General features: G+C 42.1%; 1 protein-coding gene across 14 annotated transcripts in view; it reads left to right on the top strand.

Annotated features, from left to right (window-relative positions):
- ABLIM1 (actin binding LIM protein 1) overlaps positions 1–21,606 on the top strand; it is a 285,038-nt gene that overhangs the window by 160,066 nt on the left and 103,366 nt on the right. For all 14 annotated transcript variants that reach the window (XM_049103113.1, XM_049103122.1, XM_049103120.1 and 11 more), the window contains exons 3-4: positions 7,889–8,072; positions 11,744–11,853. In XM_049103113.1, the coding sequence (XP_048959070.1) occupies positions 7,889–8,072; positions 11,744–11,853 (294 nt within the window). The remainder of the gene's footprint in view (positions 1–7,888; positions 8,073–11,743; positions 11,854–21,606) is intronic.

The following is a 21,606-nucleotide window of genomic DNA, read 5'->3' as shown; positions in this document are numbered from 1 at the left end:
TCCCTTCTCCTATACTCATCTGTTTTCTTAAATTCCACATATGAATGAAATCATAAGGTATCTGTTTTTCTGTGACTGACTTAATTTCACTTAGTATAATACACTCTAGTTTCATCCACATCATTGCAATGGCAAGATTTCATTCTTTTTGACAGCTGATTCCTGTGTGTGTGTGTGTGTGTGTGTGTGTGTACACACACCACATCTTCTTTATCCCTTCATCTGTCGATGGACTTCTAGGTTCTCTCCATATCCTGCCTACTGTGGACATTGCTGCTAACTGTGTTCAGTTTTTTAAAAGTAAGATTGTATGAGGGCCTGAGGGGCTCAGTCAGTTAAGCTTCTGCCTTTGGCTCAGGTCATGTTTTCAGGGTCCTGGGATCAAGCTCCACGTTGGGCTGTCTGCTCAACGAGGAGTCTGCTTCTCCCTCTCTCTCTGCCCTACTCTACTTGTGCTCTCTTGTCTGTACTCTCTATCTCTCTCAAATAAATAAAATCTTTTTTAAAAAAATAAAATTGTATTACCTAATTTATATGCTGTAAGAATGAACTCTTTATGTTTGTATTGTATTTCCAAAGTAAAACTTTAGAAAGTGGTAAAATTATGAATTTGGTTTTCTTTTCATTGCAATGTAATCCCTGTGATTTGACCTAGAAAAAAGGTCAAAAAAGTAATATTATCACACTGTCCATATCTAAAAGAATAAGTGCACTTGCTATCCTGGATAGAAAGGCCATTTATTCTATCACAAATATTTCCTAACCATAGGTAGGTAACCATAGGTACAGTACAGCCTCCTTTGGCTGTACTATAGGTATAATCACCTCTATGGTTATAGCTGTGAGTTTATCTAACCTACATCTCTTGGTACATATATAAAACAAACTTTTCCCCATTTTGTCCTTGGCTGGAGAAGAGCTGATTATTGATTTCCTTAAAATAACTCACTGTGCACTTAAAGACCATTATTACCTTGACCTCTTTTTCTTGGTCTAATCTCAATTTCATTGACTTTTTTTTCCTTAAGTGTTCTTTTAAAGCCCTTCAATCATTCCTATTGCTACCCTGTGAACCCATTCTAGTTCCTTCTCATGCACCTGAGATAATGGAGTTCTTAACCACAGTCTTATTCTCTGTACTTGAGTCCTTCTTGGTACTGCTCAACACAAAGTAGAGCATAGTTTGACCCCGTACATAGCATTCTGTGCATGGGAATGGTCTCTTGAGTTAATTTCAATTGCTAATAAAATTCAGAGTCTTAAAAGAGGTGAGAAGTTGAGGAGAGGGGGAAATTACTACCTTGGCACCACTATCTTGATGTCCATTAGGTGATTTCAGAAGTAGGGAGGGTTCCTGGCTCAAAGTCATGCTGAAATGTTCTTTCCTTATGCTTGCCAAAGGCACTTGGCTCTGCCCGCACTGTCTAGATACCAGCAATATGATCTAGAAGGAAAGGGACAAGAATTTACCATCTCTCTAAATATTGTGGAAGACATGCAATAGCATGAAAGGTGGTCTTTGCCTTCAATAAGCTTAGAGTTGAGATAAGGAGAAAATCACAATGGTGGTATAAGATACAGGACAACATATACTAAATGGGAATCAAATGTCAGCAATTGTTCTTTTTTTCTTAAAAGATTTTATTTATTTACTCATGAGAGACAGAGGCAGAGAGGCAGAGACATAGTAGGAGAGAGAGATGAGCTCCTCATGGGGAACCTGATGTGGGACTCAACCCCAGGACCCCGGGATCACGACCTGAGCCAAATGCCAGATGCTCAACCACTGAGCCACCCAGGTGCCCCATCAGTAATTGTTCTGAGCCCCGAGGAAGCAGAGCTGGAAGGACTGAGGAGGCTGTAGCCTCACCAGGAGATCAGGCCTGAGTAGAACGAGGCAAGCAGGGTGAAGTTGGAGAGAGGTGAGTGGAAATGTACATAGGGGCGTGGGAGGCTCAGTTGGAAGTAAAGTGCTGGTGTTCAGGGAAACTGAGATGAATGTTTGATAGACATTGAGCAAGAAATATTATTCTGAGTAATACCTTTGTTATTTGAGCTTGTTATAGTTAATATTATTTGCACATGGAATTCCACAAGTCTTAAAAAAACCAACTTACTATGTGCTCAAACCTCTTTAATAAAAGAGGTTCCAAAGTGATCCTTTACCATCTAAAGCCCTTGACCTTTTATTCTAAATTCAAACTCTGAATTGAAATACAAGCCCTCCAGTGCCTTCCATTGGAGATCCATTCTGCCATCTGGATGGACCTTTAACTATCTTCTTTCTCAGAAATGATCATGCATTTTGACGGGCATGCAGAAGGGAATGTGAAAAACTATTTAAATATGTTTTTTTGAAGCTTAGTATTTGCTTCCAGGATGATGCATTAGCAAATAGTTATTTCTGGTGAGAAGCTGCCCCCTCACATTATTGTTTGAGTCTCTGTTCTGCTATTTTGAGCCCTGAGCTACAACATAGAGTACTTTTGAGCTTCCGTATATGATACTTTCAAACACATTGCTCTGGGTTTCAGAGCAAAGGCAGATTAAATGAAACCCCACACTGTAATGGAATTTTTGTGGCTTGGGAAGACCCTATGTTAAAGTCTACCTTTATATTTTCCATCAAGAAAGGATTTGAGGAAATGAATAACATCTTGGATGAAATAAGATTCTTTTAAAATATAGTTGGAGTAGAGGATGGAGATAGAGAATGGGAAGTATTTGGTATTCACACTACTAATCCATCATGAAGTCTTGGGAGTTCCATTCCCTGCATCCATCCCACTCCCAGCTCCAGCGCATGACGCCCTAGGAGGAGGCAGGGGAGTTGCGGTTTTGAGCTGGATGAGGGTGAAGTAGCACCTCTGGAGTACATGGTCCTCATCACACCAATGAACAGGTGTAACCCAGGTCCCAGCCATTCAGGGCCTTCAGTCACTATGCAAGTTCAGAAGGGCTCTTCATAGTCTGTGATGGGCTGACCAGCTGGCCGAGTGCCAGACCAAAAACCTCATGCCGACCCTAAAAAACAGAAGGCAAGACACCCTCTGCCCTGCCCTGCTGAGGCTCCTAGCCCCCATTTAAAATTCCTGTGTTACTCAAAACCAAATTGAAAACAGTGATCACATTTGCTTAGCATCCCTCCCTCTCTTGCTGGCATGAATTGATTAAAACACCAACGCGAGCAGTAGCCCAGCAGAGATGTTCAGTCTGATAGAAAAGAAAACATGGTTTGCATTTTACCCCCAAGCCCTCCTTTGGGCAGAGTTTTAAGTATTATCTATTCTCCTATGTTCTTGGCAGTGTGAACTGACAGGAGATGGAAGGTCACAGAAATGAATTTGTTGTAACATAAAATGTTATCCGCTGTTTTCAGAAATTTGGAGAAATAGCTGCTACCACATCCCTGTTCACGCTGCTAAAATACTGTTCTGTTTTCACCATTACTTGACAACTCCGTACTTTGTTCCCCTCTTATTCCGTGGTATTTTTACAACCCAGGCAGTTCCTGTTAATTTTTTTTTTTTTTTTAAGATTTAGGATTTTAAACCATGCCTATTACTAATTTCACAGCCTTTATGTAAAATTGCTTAGACATATATGTTCTTATTTCCCCAATTAATGATATTCAGTGGTTTGCAAACAATGAATTCAAGAGCATACCATCAACAAGGCATATGGCTGACTGTGGCCAACCCTTAGTGATGGCAAACCAGGCAACATTCAGCGGTGCCTTGAATGGGGCATGTTTTAAATAATTGGTCATTGAGAAGAAAGCAATTAATCTCTTTCACTGGAAGCTCTCTCTTTCTTTAATGAAAGGAGTCTGTGCTTTTTCCTAGGCATATGCTAACTATCAGCTGGAGCAAAGACAAATGGAGCACCCAAAGTTAAAAATCTAAATATATCCTACTGAAGTTTGACCTTACCAATGGAGGAGATTTTGTGATCATTTGGGTATGAAAGTTTTGCTTTGTGCCACCAGTTAGAAGTATTTGCTAAGCTGGTAGCATGAAACAGACCAAAGGTTTCTTAAATCTTTAGATATTTTTAGTTAAAGAGAATAACCACTTTGTCAAAGTGTAATTTTCAAAAGTTAAATATATGACACACAAATACAGAATGAACATGTATCAAAGATTGATTTAATACATTAATAAGGGAGCCAGCAGGATGGCAGAGCTGGCTTAGAGGAGAACCAAAGGAATGGGTTATAAAAGGCATTCAAGAAAGAATGTCAGGATAAGATGTCAGGGTTAATGTAAACTGATTAACAGTCCAATAGGACAACAAAACGTGACAAATCATCTGCATCTCTACTGAACAAAAATCTATAAGTCACCATTAACTTTAAAGGCTGGGCCTTTAATCAATAGTAAAGAGCTTGTCAAACACAGAGCCAGTGCCCTGGGTAATGAAATAATCCTATGTGTATTTTACCACAAGTTGAAAGAATTAAATAAGCTGACACATAGGTATGTGAAGAAAAGTTAACAATTCTTCATCCTCCTGAGATGACCACCTTAGTAACCCTATGTATGTGTTAACTTTTCCTCCTTCATAAAAACATACATAGACTTTCTTTTAAAAAGGAGATTATTAAAATTCTTTACTCTGACAATTGTTCTTTTCACTTAAGGATATATCAAGGACAGGCCTCTGGGTTCTAGATATTGATCTAATCCATTCTCTCGAATACCAGCTCCATAGACTGGATACGCCATAATTTATTCAATTATTGCTCTACTGATGGAAATTCAGTTGTTTCCAGTTGTGTTTTGTTTGCCAGTATAAACACTGTTACTATAAAAATGTTATAATACAGGACAGTGATGTTGAAGGTCAGGAGCTCAGTAGTGACAAGAAGGCAAAAGAGGGAATTGTTGAAAGGAACACTTTTTTGGGAAAATGGATTAGATTTAGGGGCTAGTTGAAAATTTTGGTGCAAGAGTGGAGAAGGATTAGTGCTGGCATGTTACTGAAAGAGGGAGTAGAAGAACAACAAGGTTATAGAGAGATGCCTTAGAAGCAAGAGGATAGGGTTTGTTTTTAAAATGCCAAGCTTGGGGCACCTGGGTAGCTCAGTCAGTAGACGACCAACTCTTGGTTTTGGCTCAGGTCATGATCTCAGCAGTCATGGAATCGAGCCCCTGGTCAGGCTCTGGGCTAAGCATGGAGCCTACTTGAGATTCTCTGTCCTTCTCTCTCTCTGCCCTCCCTGCTCATGTGTGCATTCTCTCTATTTCTCTAAAAAGTAAAATAAAATGCCAGGCTAAAGATAGGCATGCTATCTGTGCCCACTGGGCAACAAAACATAAGGATCTAAGGCTTGGAGAACATGTCACAGACAGAGACATTGATCACAGTTGAAGCTATGGGAGTCGGTGAGATCTGTCCCCAGGGCAGCCTTATTCTAGAGGAAGAAGGTGGTGTTCATGGCAGTTACCTGTGTTTAAGGGTCTGGCTAAGCAGACTGTGAAGCGGTCATCAGAGAAGGAGGAGGAACAGCAAGTGAAGAACTTTAATGAGCCCTGCCTCTGAGGCTTTCTTCAAATGCTGGTTTCCTGGCATACAAACCACCAAAAACAATGGTACAATTTGATAAGCCAATTTGGGCCAGTGCTTTGAATTTAAAGATTAGGCCAAATCAAATCTCAAAGGGGCAGAGTTCAGTTGTAGTTAGACTACTCTCAACAGAAGTCACAAGGTCATTCGGTTTATATAAACTAGGACTTGAAGAGTATATATCAGTTTCACAATTGCATGTGAAGCAGAGCGGCTGCGCAGACCCACGGAAGGAAGCAGCAGACACAGGGAATCTCCAAAATATTTACAGTCAGCTCTGAAGCTGTCGCAACAATCCGTATTAACATGAAGATGACCCTGTTGCCACCAGAATTTTTCTTAAGGGATCTGTGAATTTTTAAACTTACCCAAGGTGATTGGAGGGGGAAATAAAGACAAGGACCGGAAGTCCAAATGCATTATTTTGTCACTTCTCATGGCTTTAAGAAATACCCGTGTTTGGAAAAGAAAGAGTCATCAAAACTGCTGATGTCACTGGGGAGTGACATCCCGGGAAGCCTGCCAGTTTTGACTCTGGATCCAATTTAATTCCAGCACTGTGTTCCTCGTCACACCCTAGATACCATGGTTGAAGGTGGAATCAAAAGAAATAAAGATGAGGACTCTCACCATAAAGTGCTTTATGGTGTCGTCTTGTGGGGAAGTAAGATATGTACATAGAAAAAAATATTGAAGAAGCATCTCGGAGGTGTTCTGCGACACCCCCCCCGCCCCCCACCTGGGATTGTGTTTTCTGCTGTTGAAGGAATTTGCCATCAGAGTGCAGTCAATTCATACCTGAGTCCCCACCCCACCCCCCACCCCAACCTGTAGGACCCGTTTGTTAAGGAAGAAACAGGTGTGTGCACAGCGAGGGTACTGGCAGGTTGGAGGAGGCAGCAGGTGGTGAACGAGCTGTTTTCCAGGTAATGTGATCAGAGTCGTATTTATAGGGTGGTCATTTTCAGGCGTGATGGACTCAGGCCATCATCTTGGGTTACTTGATTATAAATTGCAAAGAAGGAGGTCACAGCCGTGGAGTGTTGATGTAAACAAAGGCTGATGAATCCACAGTGGAAGGCTTGTTTGTAGGTTCGGTGTCACCTTGAATATCTCTAATAGCTGGCGACAGGGAAGGCTGCCAACAGAGGGTGGGAGAGTTGTCAGAGTATTCGGTCAGTACCTTACTGTGCTCAGCACTAATCATCCAAAGGCATTGATGAGTCAACGGGAACTAATTAGAGGAACACTGGAGGTGTTCCAGTAGGATTCTTAGGAAAGCAAGTTAGTGGTTGAGCTCACCTTCCCCCTGCCTACTGGGTGCCTAGTCCAGCTGCTTGCAGGACGAATTGGGAAGAATCCAGGATTCTTTGCCTAGGGCCCTCAGTTGTATAGGATCACCCAAGCTTGGCCATCAAGAGGTGCCTATCTGTGGCTGCTGCTTCCCAGTCCTTTGGCGGTGGAAACACTTTATTCCCAGGGTATGCCTTAGGCTTTATTTTTGGATAAGTTGCTGTGTCCTCCTCTGATCTTGTCTGAACATGTAGGCCACGCCCAAGCCCCTGGCACCCCGGGACCTTTGCACTATCTCCATAATCCACAGCTGCATAGTTTCAAAAGAGGCGCCAACATCCAGACGCAGCAAGGCATTCCCTTTTGCGTGTACTGAAGTCCCAACCAACAGTTTTATCTTAGACACCTTCCCTTTTCTTTCTTCTTTTGTCTGTTCATTTTTCTCTCTCCCTATAATATATAAATAATTGGTTTATCCTATCTACTGCCCACAGAGAAAATTAAACGTCTGAATTTTTCAGAGCTATGGGAAAGTATTTCCAGAGTGTGGAAAAAATGGACATTGGACATTCCAGCTACTGCTTTCGGTATAGTGGGGAATTTATTACTCAGCTCAGTAGCAGTCTTGGCCCAAGCCAAGCAGTTGTGTGGGCAAGCTGTGGATACCTTTCCTAAATCGCACTGCCAGGGACACCTTTGTTCATATTTGAGACAGCATGAACCAAGGGCATCTTTCCATCAAAGACTGATTATCTCTGAATCTTAGGCATACCACAAGAGTCATTGAGCCCCAGCCAATGCATTTTACTTGTATGAGGTATTGCATCGCTCCCAAAAGGAGGGGAACGAAAGGGGAGGGAGGCAAGAGAGAACTCAGAGCCCAACAATAAATAGCTCTTTGTACCAGTCCCCTCCCCTAACCCCAAGCCACTGAGATCATGGAGTAAGTTCCCAGCATGCAGTGGAAGACAGCTGCTGCCCTGCAGCCTAGCAGATGTTGACCAAACGTGGACTTGTCTTCCCACAGTGTGCGGCTGTGACCTGGCACAAGGGGGCTTCTTCATAAAGAACGGGGAGTATCTCTGCACCCTGGACTACCAGAGGATGTACGGGACACGCTGCCATGGCTGTGGGGAGTTCGTGGAAGGAGAGGTGGTGACTGCCCTGGGCAAGACCTATCATCCCAACTGCTTTGCCTGTACCATCTGCAAGTAAGTGGTGCTTTCTCCCCAACAGAGAAGCACTGGCTTCTGCTCTTAAAGCCTGGGATATACACCTTTTGTCTTGAGCCGTACTGTCTTGAAATATTCTTTTTCTGAGCCACCCTTCAGAAAAAGTTTTTTTTTTTTTTAATCTTCCTATTTTAACAGTCTTAGTCAAAAAGTAATTTAGTTGGGAAATTTACACGTGATGTCCTCTGCTAAGTAATATGATTTTAAGTGGCTTGAAACCAAGTGTGAAAGGAGCTCTAGGTCTTGAAACATTTTGAGCAATGGAAACACTAGGAGGAAATGGCACAACTGCTTGGAAAGATAAAGCTTATTTAGAAGTAGAAGTTCATATGCATGTGTGTTTAAAAATAGTCTTATTTACTCTGTGGCAGAGAGCTGGGCAAATTCTGCCTCATGGCCCAAATTAGCCCCAATACCTGTCTTTGTAAATAAAGTTTTATTGAGACACAGCCACACCCATTTGTTTGCACATGGCTGCTGATGGCTGCTTTCAAGCTACTGTGGCAAAGTCAAGTAGTTTTGACAGACATCGTAGGACCTGCAGAATCTAAATAAGTTTTTACAGTCTCAACTTTCAGGAGGAAAAGTCGACCAACCCCTGCTCTCTAGGCTTCTGTCCTCTAGCAGAGTTAAATCTTAACTGCACAAACCAGCTTGGTTAAAATGATTAGTCAGAAGAAGGAAAGTATGTGAAATGTGAGTGGGGAAAGGTGGTGGTTTCATTGTTGATGTCTTCCACATGCTACATGTTCTAGAACTTAAGATGGCTTTGCTTCCTGTAGCAAGGAGAGTCACCAACAAGGGTCAGCTACTTTACTGATCTGTCCTAATCGGGCGGTCCCATTCCTTTTGGTGTGCTATTGATGGCTATGTGCTCCATTTTGCTGCACCTTTGTCAAAACAAAAGTTCAGAGGAGGTGTTTTGCTTTGTTATACAGCATTTCGTGTTCCTAGGCCAGAGAGATCTAAACTCTAGAAAGGTAAACTTCATTTTATCTAATTAGCTAACAAGGTAATGCTCACAAATGAACCATATCAGATTTAGATGGAGTATTCATGGTAAAATTATTGTAATGACTTTTTATAACTATTAGTCCATTTCTCAGTATATCTTTTTAAATCCTAATTGTAAAATTCTGGATTATTGAGCTGAAAATTTTTCTGAATTTAATCCAAAGCAAAATTTTCTCTTGACCTCTTCCCTTTCAGTCTGCGCTCCCCCCAGCCTGGTTGAAAACCCTTGGCTGGCATTTGAGAATCCCACGTTCTAGTCCTGCTTCCCAGACTATGGGAATTAACTTCTCCAAGGCAATTGCTTCATCTGTAAGTAGGAAGCTATGGACTAGATCCGAGTGGTTCCCCAAACCAGGATGAGCATTGGACTCCTCGCCTGGGAAAGGTCTCTTCACAAATCCCTGTTTCTAGCATTTTCCCCCAACTCTTCTGCTGATCTAGTAGTTTCTGGAGGGCTCCCAAATATGGTGCCACTCAGCCAGGTTGGAAGCCCTGGCCCAGATGAACTCTAAGAGCCCTCCTGATCCTGGCCTCAAGAGATCTTTGCTTTAAGGTCGGCGGTGAAGGACAGACATCTATTAGTGATAGGCCCATCTTTGGACATTTGAGCCAGCCAAGAGGTACTCCCTGTTGCGACCAGCGTGCTGTTGCTGTCACTGCTGACTGATGATATTCCCCCTACAGTGGAGGCCTCCCGTGTGGGTGACAGACTGCATTCGTATCCTCTACCCCTCTTGGCAATTCTGTGAAGTCAGCCAAGAATTAGTATCCCTAATTACGAGTGACTCTGAGTCTTGGGGTTTAAGGGACTTAACCCAGGCTAACACTGCAAGGCTAAGATTTGAACTCTGGTTTCCCAACTCCAAATCCAGTCCCCTTGTTTATACACGTTCACACAGGTAGCAGAAGGAAGTGAACCCACGTGGGCAGAGGGCACAGTGGGCAGAAGGGGGCCATGTGTAAAATCACAAAAGCCAAGTTCAGAAGGGCTGGCCCCGTGCTGAGAACCAGACTCTGGCTTATTCCCTAGTGGATCCAGGTGGGATTCAAGTCTAAATGAACAAGCTCTGCTCAGAGGCAAGAGAGGAGGCTAGGCTGCACAATTGCAAGGGGAACTCATGCTCGGGGGCATGCATTTCGAGGTCCACACCTGAGACAGAGGACTTCCTTAAATGCTGGGCCCCAGGAGCCTCACGGACCTCACCCCGATCAGAGGCCTGTATTTGTTGTGCTGTGGTCTCCTAACTCCTGATACCCCCTCATAGAGCAGACTGGGGGCTCGTCTGGGTTTCGTGGATGAAGCAAGAGGCCCACTGGCATCCAACAGAGCACAATTTGGATGGTTAAAGATAGAGAAGTCCTGGATTGGTGGATGCCACCGGCACCTGCCTGTGGCCTGGTCTCCCCCAAGCTGGTCAATCCAGGCAGGTCACTTAACCTTTCTGGGCCTTATCCGAACAATAGGAAGTTAACACAGCACCAGGAGGGGAAAAGAGCCTGATTCAGCTCAGCACTTGCAGAATGAAGGGGCGGGGGAGTGTGAGGGCTTGTAACTCTCCTGGGGGACTCGCATGAAGCACATCTGTGGAGTCGTTTTAAGCCCAAATTTACTACCTGTGCGTGCATTACGGTTAATGACCAACTGTTAGGCAGCCCACGGGCCACTTAAAGGGGGGCTAACAGCTGGGAAAGTAAAACTCCTATCAAGGCGCTGGAGTTTGTTCTTAAGTAATTGCTTCTGACTCAGATGTGCGGGGATGTTTTGCTTGTGAGTTTTACATTTCCTAACTGACAGCATCACACATTTGAAAACTCACATTAATGAAGAGTATGGGCAAATTGCCAATTACAAGTAAGCAGGCGTGGAAAGTGTCACATGCTTCTTTGTTAATGACTTTTCTTTTTGAAAAGCTACCTGCCTGCTGAACTGGCAGGAGAAGAGACTCGTAACCTACGTGCAGGGGCAGTGTTTTTGCAAAATGTTATTGCTGCCTGATGCAAAAAGGAAATTATCTCTCTGCAAAGAAGCTAATAGGTTTTTATTTTTTTAAAGTTTTTAGAAACTAATCATTTTTAAACAGGTGTTTACAGCAGTCTTGTACTGCTCACCGGGTGTGAGGTCTCTAGCCCTGAAACATCCAGCTCACCCATTCAGATGTCCAGAACAAAGTCTACTTAGGCACGAACACCACCAACGTCCAGGGAAGGGAAGGAGTTAATGCTTGACCTGTCATCAGTTCTCTGGGGAGGGGCCCCTAAGCTTGAAAAGGAATGTATGGCATTTGAAATATTTCTTCTTGAAGGATTTTCCATTTAGAAAATGGAAAATTTTTCCTGTGTGTACCTGGCAAGGTGACTTGTTGGAACATCCCTCCACTAATGAGTAGAGGTAAATCGTTCCATTTTACTGTCTGGGTTGCTGGGAGAAGTGGTGCGTTCTCCTTTCTCGAAATGAGGCATGTTTATTTGTTTGGAGTATACCCAGCTGGCTAGCTTGGTTAAGACTGCATTTCAGACATTCTGGGTGGTGCTCCTCAAAGAAATGGATTGGCACGGGAGGGCGGCCAGCAGGAGGAGTAAGGGAAAGAAATTAAATTGTTGGAATAACCTTGAGGGCAATGTCTTTCTATCTCCAGGCGCCCCTTTCCACCCGGAGACCGAGTCACCTTCAATGGGAGAGACTGCCTCTGTCAACTGTGTGCACAGCCAATGTCATCCAGCCCCAAAGAAGCCTCCTGCTCCAGCAGTAAGTGCCCCAGTCACCCATTGACATGGGTTCCTCATTGCTCAGACATAGCTTAGGCGAGTGCCTGCCTTTCTGTGAAGCCACTAGCTGGAGCTGCACATAGTCGTGTCCGAGGCATTTGCAGTTGTAAAATGTCAAGCCTTCACTAAAACCCCGTGAGAAGTGAGAAGCAGTGAGAAGCATCTCCCTTATTTCAAAAAGACATAAGTAGAATTGGACCTCAAACTGTACATTCTGAGAGTAAATGAAGGAAAAGGAATGATAAAACTTTCTATGAGAAATGCTTGTTCCCTAGTCATGGAGGTTGAGATGTGCAGACATTTGGCAGTGAAGTGATGGATAAGCTCTGGGTATCAAAAAAGCTGTGCCCACTGGGCCTAGGACAGCTGTGATGACTTATACTTACCCTTAATTCTTTATATCTGTTATCCTTAAGTATTTATGCACTTGGAGGGTTTCCGACACATCTTTATTGAACAGATGATTTGCCTAGCAGCTACAATGTGTGATGTGGTTCCCACTGGGGATACAGGTGCAAACAAAAACTCAGCATCCTTGGGAAGCTTCCTCTTTTTTTTAAAAAAAAAAAAAAAAAAAAAAGATTTTATTTATTTATTCATGAGAGACACACAAAGAGCGAGGCAGAGACATAGGCAGAGAGAGAAGCAGGCTTATGCAGGGAGCCCGATGTGGGACTCAATCCTGAGACCCCAGGATCATGCCCTGGGCCGAAGGCAGGTGCTCAACCTTTGAGCCACCCAGGCATCCCAGGAAGCTTACTTTCTAGCAGACACAGGCAGGTGATAAATGCATACACAAAAATATCTAGTATCTAAATTAAAGCAGGAATAAAATGCAGGGTAAAGGAGCTGCATCTATATGAGGCATCAGAGGAGACCTCTCAAAAGGTGACGCCCAAGGAGACTCTAATAAAATGTGGGAATAAGTTCTAGATATGTCTGTCATGGGATTTGCAATTCTTTATGATGAGGTCTTGGCTTCCATGTGGGAATCTGGAGAAAACTAACTTGCCCGGAAACTTGCCCCCAGCTAACTTCTTTCCCTCGTAGTGCCAGCACTGCTTCTTCTAGTAAATAACGTTGGATAAGTCAGTTAACTTTTAAGTGAGATGTATCCTGGTTTCTGGCACCAAACAATGAAACTTTCCTTCCGCTTCCTTCGTGGGGCATGAGGAAGTAGACCAGAGGTTTGCCTTGCTTTCTGTGGATTTTGCCAATCTTTGGGAGATCTGGAACAAACTCTATTGGGCCCCTCCAGTCTCCATATACAAGAATGAAATAAGCCACTTCTGCTCTGGAGTTGGAGTTGGAGGAGTGCTTCTGTGCACTCCATAGCAGTGATTCCAAATCTTTTTGTTAAAGAAGAAGAGTCCTTATACCGTTTTCAAGAATAATGTTCTGACCAAAGTATTTGCATAGAAATTGGATTTGACGGTTGGGAGGAAAGAAGAAAATAAATGTATTAGTGCATCTTATTCAACACGACCAGATCCTTAGCATATGAACTTATATGCCCTGCTGATAAATAATAGCAGCCTGGACAGGACAAGAGCTGCAAAGCAAGGCTCAGCCCTGGACTCTTAGGAGGGTTTCAAATGCTTCACACTTCTTACCTACCCTGCCCCAAGCAGGTCACTGGGGCGGTGAGCTGGAGTGGGAATAGTCACCCCACTGTTTGGGAGGGTCTACTTGGAAAGTACATTATCAAGAACTTTGGAGGAGCTTTTCAATCTAGTTAAGAAAAAGGAGATTTTATGAATCACAAGAAAGAATGACAGCTGCTAATAGGGGATCATGTCCAGGGGCCTATGATAGAAATGACTATCCTCAAATTCTGTAGAGTCCTTTAGTCCAACTGTCTTTTTTTTTTTTTAAGTAAACTCTACATCCAGTGTGGGGGTTGAACTCATGACCCTGAGATCAAGAGTCCCATGCCCTGCCAACCGAGCCAGCCCATAACTTTCTTGATAGGTGAGGAAATTAGGGCCCACAGGCATATTTAAGGCCACACAAGCTGTCCCATAATAAGGCAGGATTAGAGGTGGGTCTTTTGAGTCCTGTGTTGAGGCTCTCTTTTGTTTCACCTCATACTCTCCCTTGTTTGTTTTAAGAAACAGAAGTAGATATTTTTAAAGGCTTCCTGTCCTCTCTGCCCATGCAATTTGGGAATGGGTTTTCTCCTCACAATGTTGCCAAAATGGTTATTCCAATTTTTATTAAACATATTTAATATCTATATTTTCCATTTTATATGACACATGCACAGAAGGAAGAAATAAAAATAAATAATAATGATAAATAAAAATAAAAATTTTAAATGTAAAAATGTGTATCCTACCCAAATTCATTATATCTTTAATGCTAGATATAATAACAATTGCATATGAGCACATTGTTAGACCAGATCATATTTTCTCCTTTGCTTTCAATGGGTGAAATCTATTTTCTCTGCAACTGCTTTGGTCAGAGCAGTTTTATTTTCAACAAGTACTTGTCTATTTAGATCAGTACTCAAATAACATTTATGGGGCATGTGGGTGTTAAAAAAGAGCTCTTATATGAGGATACACACATGCAAAATACCCAAGCTGGGCAGGCACACAAATACTAGCACAAGGGAATTCTCAGCAAGTTGCTGAAATTCACTAGAGCATAATTAGAAGACACTTGGTTGTTATTTGTAATTGTGTAAGAATTACCCTATACATGAAAACTATCCTGATGTGACTTTAATTCTTATTTTAAAAATTTCTTAAACTTGGCAGATCACCCTAAAAGCAAACAGTGAAATATATCATGGAGTCAATGACATATATCAGAGTCAAGGTCCTCTTTCTACTTTGGAATGTTCTTTCAGAAATGAATTTGCTCTTCTGAACTGTGATTTTATTTCACGTCCAGTGGCTGGTTTCCCATCATCACTGAATAGGAGGTCAAAGTGTGAGAGGATGAGAAGTGAAGGTGGTCAGCAGAAGCTAAGTCAATGACGCAATGAGAATTCATACAAAACAGTGTCTGCTTGAGCTTCCTGGATAGAGATCCAGTTTCTGCATCCAGAGCCAGCCCAGAGCTGCCTCATCTATACTGATCTGGTTTAGAGAGGACTCCCAGTGGCGTGCCTGTGACCTCATGGTGCTTCCTTCCACCTTGTAATCATTTCTTAATCTTTAGATTTAATTTGTCTTCTTCATCAGACACTCATATAGTACTCACTGTGGATCAGGTGCTGGTCCATGAATTTTAACTCATTTAAATCATGCAACCACCCACTAGGTTGTTACTAAAACTATCCCCTTTTCACAGAAGAAGAAACAAAGGGCCTTAGAGGTTACTTTGTCCAAGATGACACAGATGGTAAGCAGTGGAGCTGAGTTATAGGCGCAGACTGTCTGGCTTCGGATGCCATGCTGGTGTCCCTGATGTCTCTTGCACAACGTAGGCATCACTGCTGAGCCTCAAGCGATGCCTGACTTCTCTGCACATATCCCCAAGTATCCTGTCCCCAAGGGCTATGCCCTTTCTACACGCCACAGCTGCCTTCCTTTGGTCGCCAGGTTTGATGAATGGAAACCATGAGGAAGTTATTCCTAGAAACTACTTCAATTAAAGATGATTGCCCCTAAATTAGTTAAAATTCTTGCTGCATCTGGTCTGATGCAATTTGAATTCAACAAGCAATAAACCTTCTATAATGTGAAAATAATAGTAAAAATTACCTCAAAGGGTTGTGATGAACATTAATTAAACTGCCTTTACTGTTAAAAAAAAAAAAAAATCCTTTGTGTAGGTCCAGCTGATCCACACTTTAAAAATAAAAACTGACATCCAGAAGACATTAAAACCAACCAAAAGGTTACAGGCACTCCTCAAATGCTCACTTCTTCCCCAGTCTTCATATATCTGCCAGCAGTTGAGGAACTGGATTCCCATGGGTTAAGGAGCCATGTGAGGGAAATATGTGCACAGCAACTAGAGTGTAGAGAATTGGGTTTGGATTGTCATTTCCTGCACAGCTCCCATCTATTTCAGGCACCTGAGCAGGAGTGGGCTGCTGTCTACAATTACCCTTTCCATTTCAAAGGGTGTCTGACTAGTGTCTGATTGCGTGTGGGTTTGGTGGATTGACACGATGACCACCCACACACAAATACATCCAAACCCATCTTCCTCCCTCCTCCCCCCACTGTGCAGCATTGTCATTATTCCAACTGCATTTGGAACTCCTACAGGTATCAGGGCAAATGCTCTACTTGGCCTGAATTTAAATCACTTTGGATAAAGAATCATGTGTATGTTTTCAAAGAGGAGGAAGAACTTTTCCATTATTTTATGTTTCTTTTAATAGTTGCAAGATAATTTTTATTTTATCTTTATAAAGATAATCCTGCCAAAAATCATCTGTGGTTTGAGTGGGACTCCTCTATTGAGACACCTAGCAATAGGTGGGGTGGTGATGATCTGACACTGGTGTCTGACTGCCTGGGTCAGGTTCTAGCTCTGCCACTTGCTAGCATTCTTTTTACCTTTCCAGCTTCCATTGCCTTATCTGTAAAATGGGATGGTAATAATTACCTTGTAGGATTAAATTAGTACATATATGGCACTAATTTACGGGCATTAATTTTTGAGAATTTGTGTCAGACCATCACTACTTTTGTGACTCTTCTTTTTTCACTCTGCTCTTCATGATAGCTGTCTTTATCTGCTCGTTTGATATTTTTTAAGATTTTATTTATCCACCTATGAGAGAGAGAGAGAGAGAGAGAGAGAGAGGCAGAGACACAGGCAGAGGGAGAAGCAGGCTGCATGCCGGGAGTCCAATGCAGGACTCGATCCTGGAACTCCAGGATCACACCCTGGGCCAAAGGCAGGCGCTGAACCACTGAGCCCCCCAGGGATCCCCCTCGTTTGATATTTTCCACCATATAGAATCCAATGAAGGCAGGAGCACATCCACATGTTAGAGCCCCTGCATTGTTGAAGTCTGACTCATGGTGATGTATTTTATGGCAGGGTCTCCAAAATCAGATCTGCTTCTCCTTGTTTAGACACTTTCTTCCTGTAAGAGTGAAAGTATGGGTTCCAGACAGGTTATGGTTAGTTCTAATCCCAGTTGTACCATGCACAGGCTGTATGGTCTTGAGAACCCAATCTCTGCCTCCATTTCTTTGCCTACAAAATGGGAAACAATAAAAGTTCATTTTTCAGTGATTTGTTGTGAGGACTTGTATAAGTAAAGTGTTTGAAAGATTCACGACATCTAATAAGCTCATGTGTGTATTAACCATTATTCTTTATGGAGGTTACAAGACTAGAGCTTGAGCTTAGAGATATTTAGAATCAGAAAGGAACAAAAGAAGGCAGCATACATAGCATAATAGTTAAGAATATGGCCTCTACATTTCAGAAAGCCTGAGTTGGACTCCTAATCCTCCCCCTTCTGAGCCAAGGAGCCTTGAACAAGTTATTTGATGCTTTAGAATCTTAGTGGTCTCATCTAAAAATTGGAAAGTAACTACTTCCAAGGGTTTTTATGAGAGTTGAGTGAGATACTGCAAGAAAAGACAATCTAAATGTGGAGAGGTTTCTTTTGAAAGTAATGCAAAGAGAAATGCAATAGACCAAAGACCTTGTTCTGTGTCCTGAGACTTGTCCTGGGAGGCCTTGAAGAGTTTGGCAATGTGGAGTTCCTGAGGGAAGCTTTTAACCTGGAGGATGACCAGATGAAAGCGATGTTCTAGAAAGGTTAAGATGATAATGGTGGTAGTAGCATGCAAAATCAATGATTTAGGGTCAGCGATCAGGGTTGGGGAGATCATTGATTGTGGGTAGAGGTAGAAGAGAGAAAAGATGAAGAGTGTGATTGTCAAAGAAAGATTATAGGTTGTCCGTCATTCATTCAACAAACATTTGAGTACCAACGATGTTCTAGCCAGTCAAATTCTTTATTATATAGCTAATATATTACTGTGAGACAGTTGTCACAACTGAGAAACCAACATTGGTACGTAACCTATTGCATTTTAGTTGTGCATATATATGCCCACCTCTACCACCAAGATAATGACCTCATTAATACAAGGACTATTTTTTTTCTCTTTCACAAGGTGTAGTACATAAAGCCCAACATCAGCATTTGGAAATTGAATCAAAGCCGTTTCTTTCTCAAAACAGGCAAATAACACTCTTCTCTTTTTAATGGGTTTAGGCATTCAATGGGCTCAGGTGGATTTAATGGGTTCAGGTGTTGGTAAAATAATGCCAACATTAGAATACAAATACAGAAAAGTTAAAAGGAGGAGATAAAAATAACGTGAAATCTCAAGACAGCATCTCTATGAACATTTTGGTGAACATTCTTCTGGATTTTGCTAAGTGCTATCGATATGTACAACTTTATATAAATTCTTTGCATAGCATTTTGTTCACATATCTTCTTTTCAAAAATCATTCCTTGTTTTGAGTGTCACACAAAAGATTGTAAGCCTTGAATCTGCTTGGGCCCCTTGGCAACAGGGTCAGTACACATGTATCTTGACCAAAGCTGTGCTTCGCATTTCTATTAAGGCAGTTATTACCATATACTCCTGCTAGTTCTTTCTATGTTTTTCTCTCCTACCAGACTATGAGTTACTTAGTAACAAGGACGGTATATATTTTTTTGGAACCATGCACATAGCAAATATATAAATGTCCATTTAGCCAGTGAATGGATGCCATCCCTGGAGGGCCTTTGAAGGACTCATTTTCATCTCCCAGGTCCAGAATGTTGAGTTCTGACTCCTGTTGACGCAGAGTGACACATCTTTTCACTTTACCAGAGACTCAATTGTCTCAGTTGTAAGAAAGGAAGAAAAGTTTGTTTTAATAGGGAATGGGTATGATTTATGGGGGAAAAAAAATAAAAGTGAATACAGAAAGTGCCTGAGGGAATGGAAAGTTAATGACATTTTGTTATTTGCTTTGTTTCACTAGATATGCCTCTTACATAATAAGACCCACACCTTGTAACAATGTACCAGTAAAACTAGGATTTTAATGATTGGACCAGCATTCTTCAGTTTAATTTTAATTTTTCAGTTGGAGTAAAAATCTAACCGTGTATATCAGGAGTTGTATGTCCCTTTGGATTGTCCCAGAAGGATAGTTGAGAAATTGCTATTACTTGTAGTACTTGTCTCCAGCAGGGAGGGAAGGAAGGAAATTATTTTCACTATATGAAAAAATTTCTTAACCATGTGTATATGTGTTACCTATTTAAAACAAAAGTAGATTAAAAATAAAATGATACTTATTTTACAAAATAAAATGAAAGACTTATTCCAGACTGAAGTCTTGGTGTACTTTGCCCTTGCTATGACCTTCAATGTGTACAGATTAAGTGACTGGTCACATGATGGAAGTCCTGAAATGGACACTCTACCCCTTCTTTCCTTCTTCCTGTCTCTGGAAGGGAGTAAATGAGTTGTTTGCTGATGAGTATAGAACCTAAGAAACTGATGTCAAGCTCAAGTGTGATTTCCCCTTTGGCAAGAGCTCGGGTATACTGAGTGACCATAGCCAGTTAAAGATTTATCAGAGAACTCCTCACCAGGTTAAAGTTTACAAGGAAATTAGGGAAACCAGTATAAGAAAAACCCTTCTTGGTACATTTTTCAATGAAGTGCAGTTCACATAACAAAGTGAACCATTTTGTTCATACCGATAAAGCAGTTATTCCCTACTCAGTCCTCCCAAGCCCCTGGCAACTACCATTCTGCTGTCTGTGTCTGTGTATTTCCAGATTCTAAATATTTCATATAAATGGAATATATAAGTGACCTTTCATTTCTGTCTTCTCCCACTTAGCATAATGTTTTCAAGGTTCAGGGCAGCTTGGGTGGCTCAGTGGTTTAGTGCTGCCTTCAGCCCAGGGCCTGATCCTGGAGACCCGGGATCAAGTCCCACATCGGGCTCCCTGCATGGAGCCTGCTTCTCCTTCTGCCTGTGTCTCTGCCTCTCTCTCTCTCTCTCGTTCTCTCATAAATAAACAAAATCTTTATTTAAAAAAATGTTTTCAAGGTTCGCACAGCATTTACCAGTACTCCATTCCTTTTTATGGCTGAATAATATTCCATTACGTGGGTAGAACATGATTTGTTTATCCATTCATCCATTTGTTTATCCAACCTTTAGGATATGTCCTAAAGGTTCATTAACCTTTTGGCCATTATGAATAGTCCTGCTGTGAACATACATGGATGAGTATTGGTTTGAGCCCCGGTCTTTAATTCATTTGGGTCTTGGTACAATGTTAAGTAGGGTTTGCTAAAGACTATCCCAAATCTCAAAGGCAGTGGCTACCAATTTTCTGAATCTCCCCCAAAACTGTCAGGCTGGTGTCCCACTAATGTTCATATGTGGCAGGCTGTGGCATGAGCACCACAGAATGGCCACAGGTAGCAGCCTTCATCTGGGGTACCTTGTCTGCTCCCTCTCTTACTCTTTCTTCATTCCTTTTTCTACTTGTTTTCCTCCTCCATTGCTAGCCATAACTTGAGCAGAGAACTATTTCGTCCGGCTGGTAGAAGTCTGACCCCCAGTTTTCTACACCTTGTCCAGCAGAGTATCAGTAGTGCTGAGGACTCAGGCTTTGAACTTCAAACATCTTAGTTCTGTCTTCCTATACAAATATGTCTAACATAACATCCCTTTTGAGGGATGGCTCAGGGATCAAACAATGTTTATGAGACATGTCTGGATTACACATTGTAAGCAGAAAGAACTGCTCCAAGCCACAGAGAAGTGCTGGTGGAATCATGTGCTGGGTGAGTAGTCATTTATCATGGCAAGGGTGCCCAGTCCAGTGAGACTGTGGCCTGAACTCCACCTCTGCAGGTTGGAAGTCAGTATCCTTGAGGCTACCATGTGACCATAGCCTTTTCCAAGAGCATCCATGATTGGGTGGTGTTTGGCTTTGTTCCCATGACTCCCCAACTTCCTCTTACTGTCCTGGTGGCGTTTTCAGTCAAAAGAGAATCCAACTTATGATCTCCAGTGAATCCCTGTGATGTGTGCATCATCAGAAATTATGCTGAGCAACCATGTGAAACAAATTCAGACTGACAGTGCAGAGGAAAGGCCCAAAAAACAGTGAACCTTTGGGCCTGCCCTCCACCAGCTGGGCTTTTGAAATTGTTAGTTGGAAATTTGGAGGTTGTGATTGTCCTTATTAGGATGGTGGTTTATTCCATGAATATAGCTACCCCTCCATTTTTTTAGTTCTGGTTCTGAAAACATGCATGTGAACATGCATGCACACACACACACACACACACACACACAGAGTTCTCTTTGATAGGACCATAAACCTACAAATTAGAGCAGATGACAAAATAGTATTAATGTTCTATGCTAATAGTTTATTTCCCATCAAAGAATCTCATCACATTTCTAGGAAATACAAGCATGTTATAATTTTTCAAATTTCTTTAATGTATTATTTATTTGAGAGAGAGTAGGAGAGGGAAGAGCAGAGGAGAAAGGACAAACGGACTCCATGCTGAGAGCAGAGCCCCATGTGGGGCTCGATCCCATGACCCTGTGATCATGACCTGAGCTGAAATCAAGAGTCAGACATTGAACCACCTGAGCCACCCAGGCACCCCAGCATGGTATAATTTTTATTTGTAGCTCAGAGAATGGAAGATAAGTTGTTTAGGAGATTCTTGTGTAAAGCAGTGGACACTGTCTG

Source organism: Canis lupus, chromosome 28 (genome assembly GCF_003254725.2).
Source record: "Canis lupus dingo isolate Sandy chromosome 28, ASM325472v2, whole genome shotgun sequence".
Classification (NCBI taxonomy): Eukaryota; Metazoa; Chordata; class Mammalia; order Carnivora; family Canidae; genus Canis; species Canis lupus.
The sequence above is the reverse complement of the archived record's forward strand: the minus strand, read 5'-3'. Positions and strand labels throughout refer to the sequence as shown.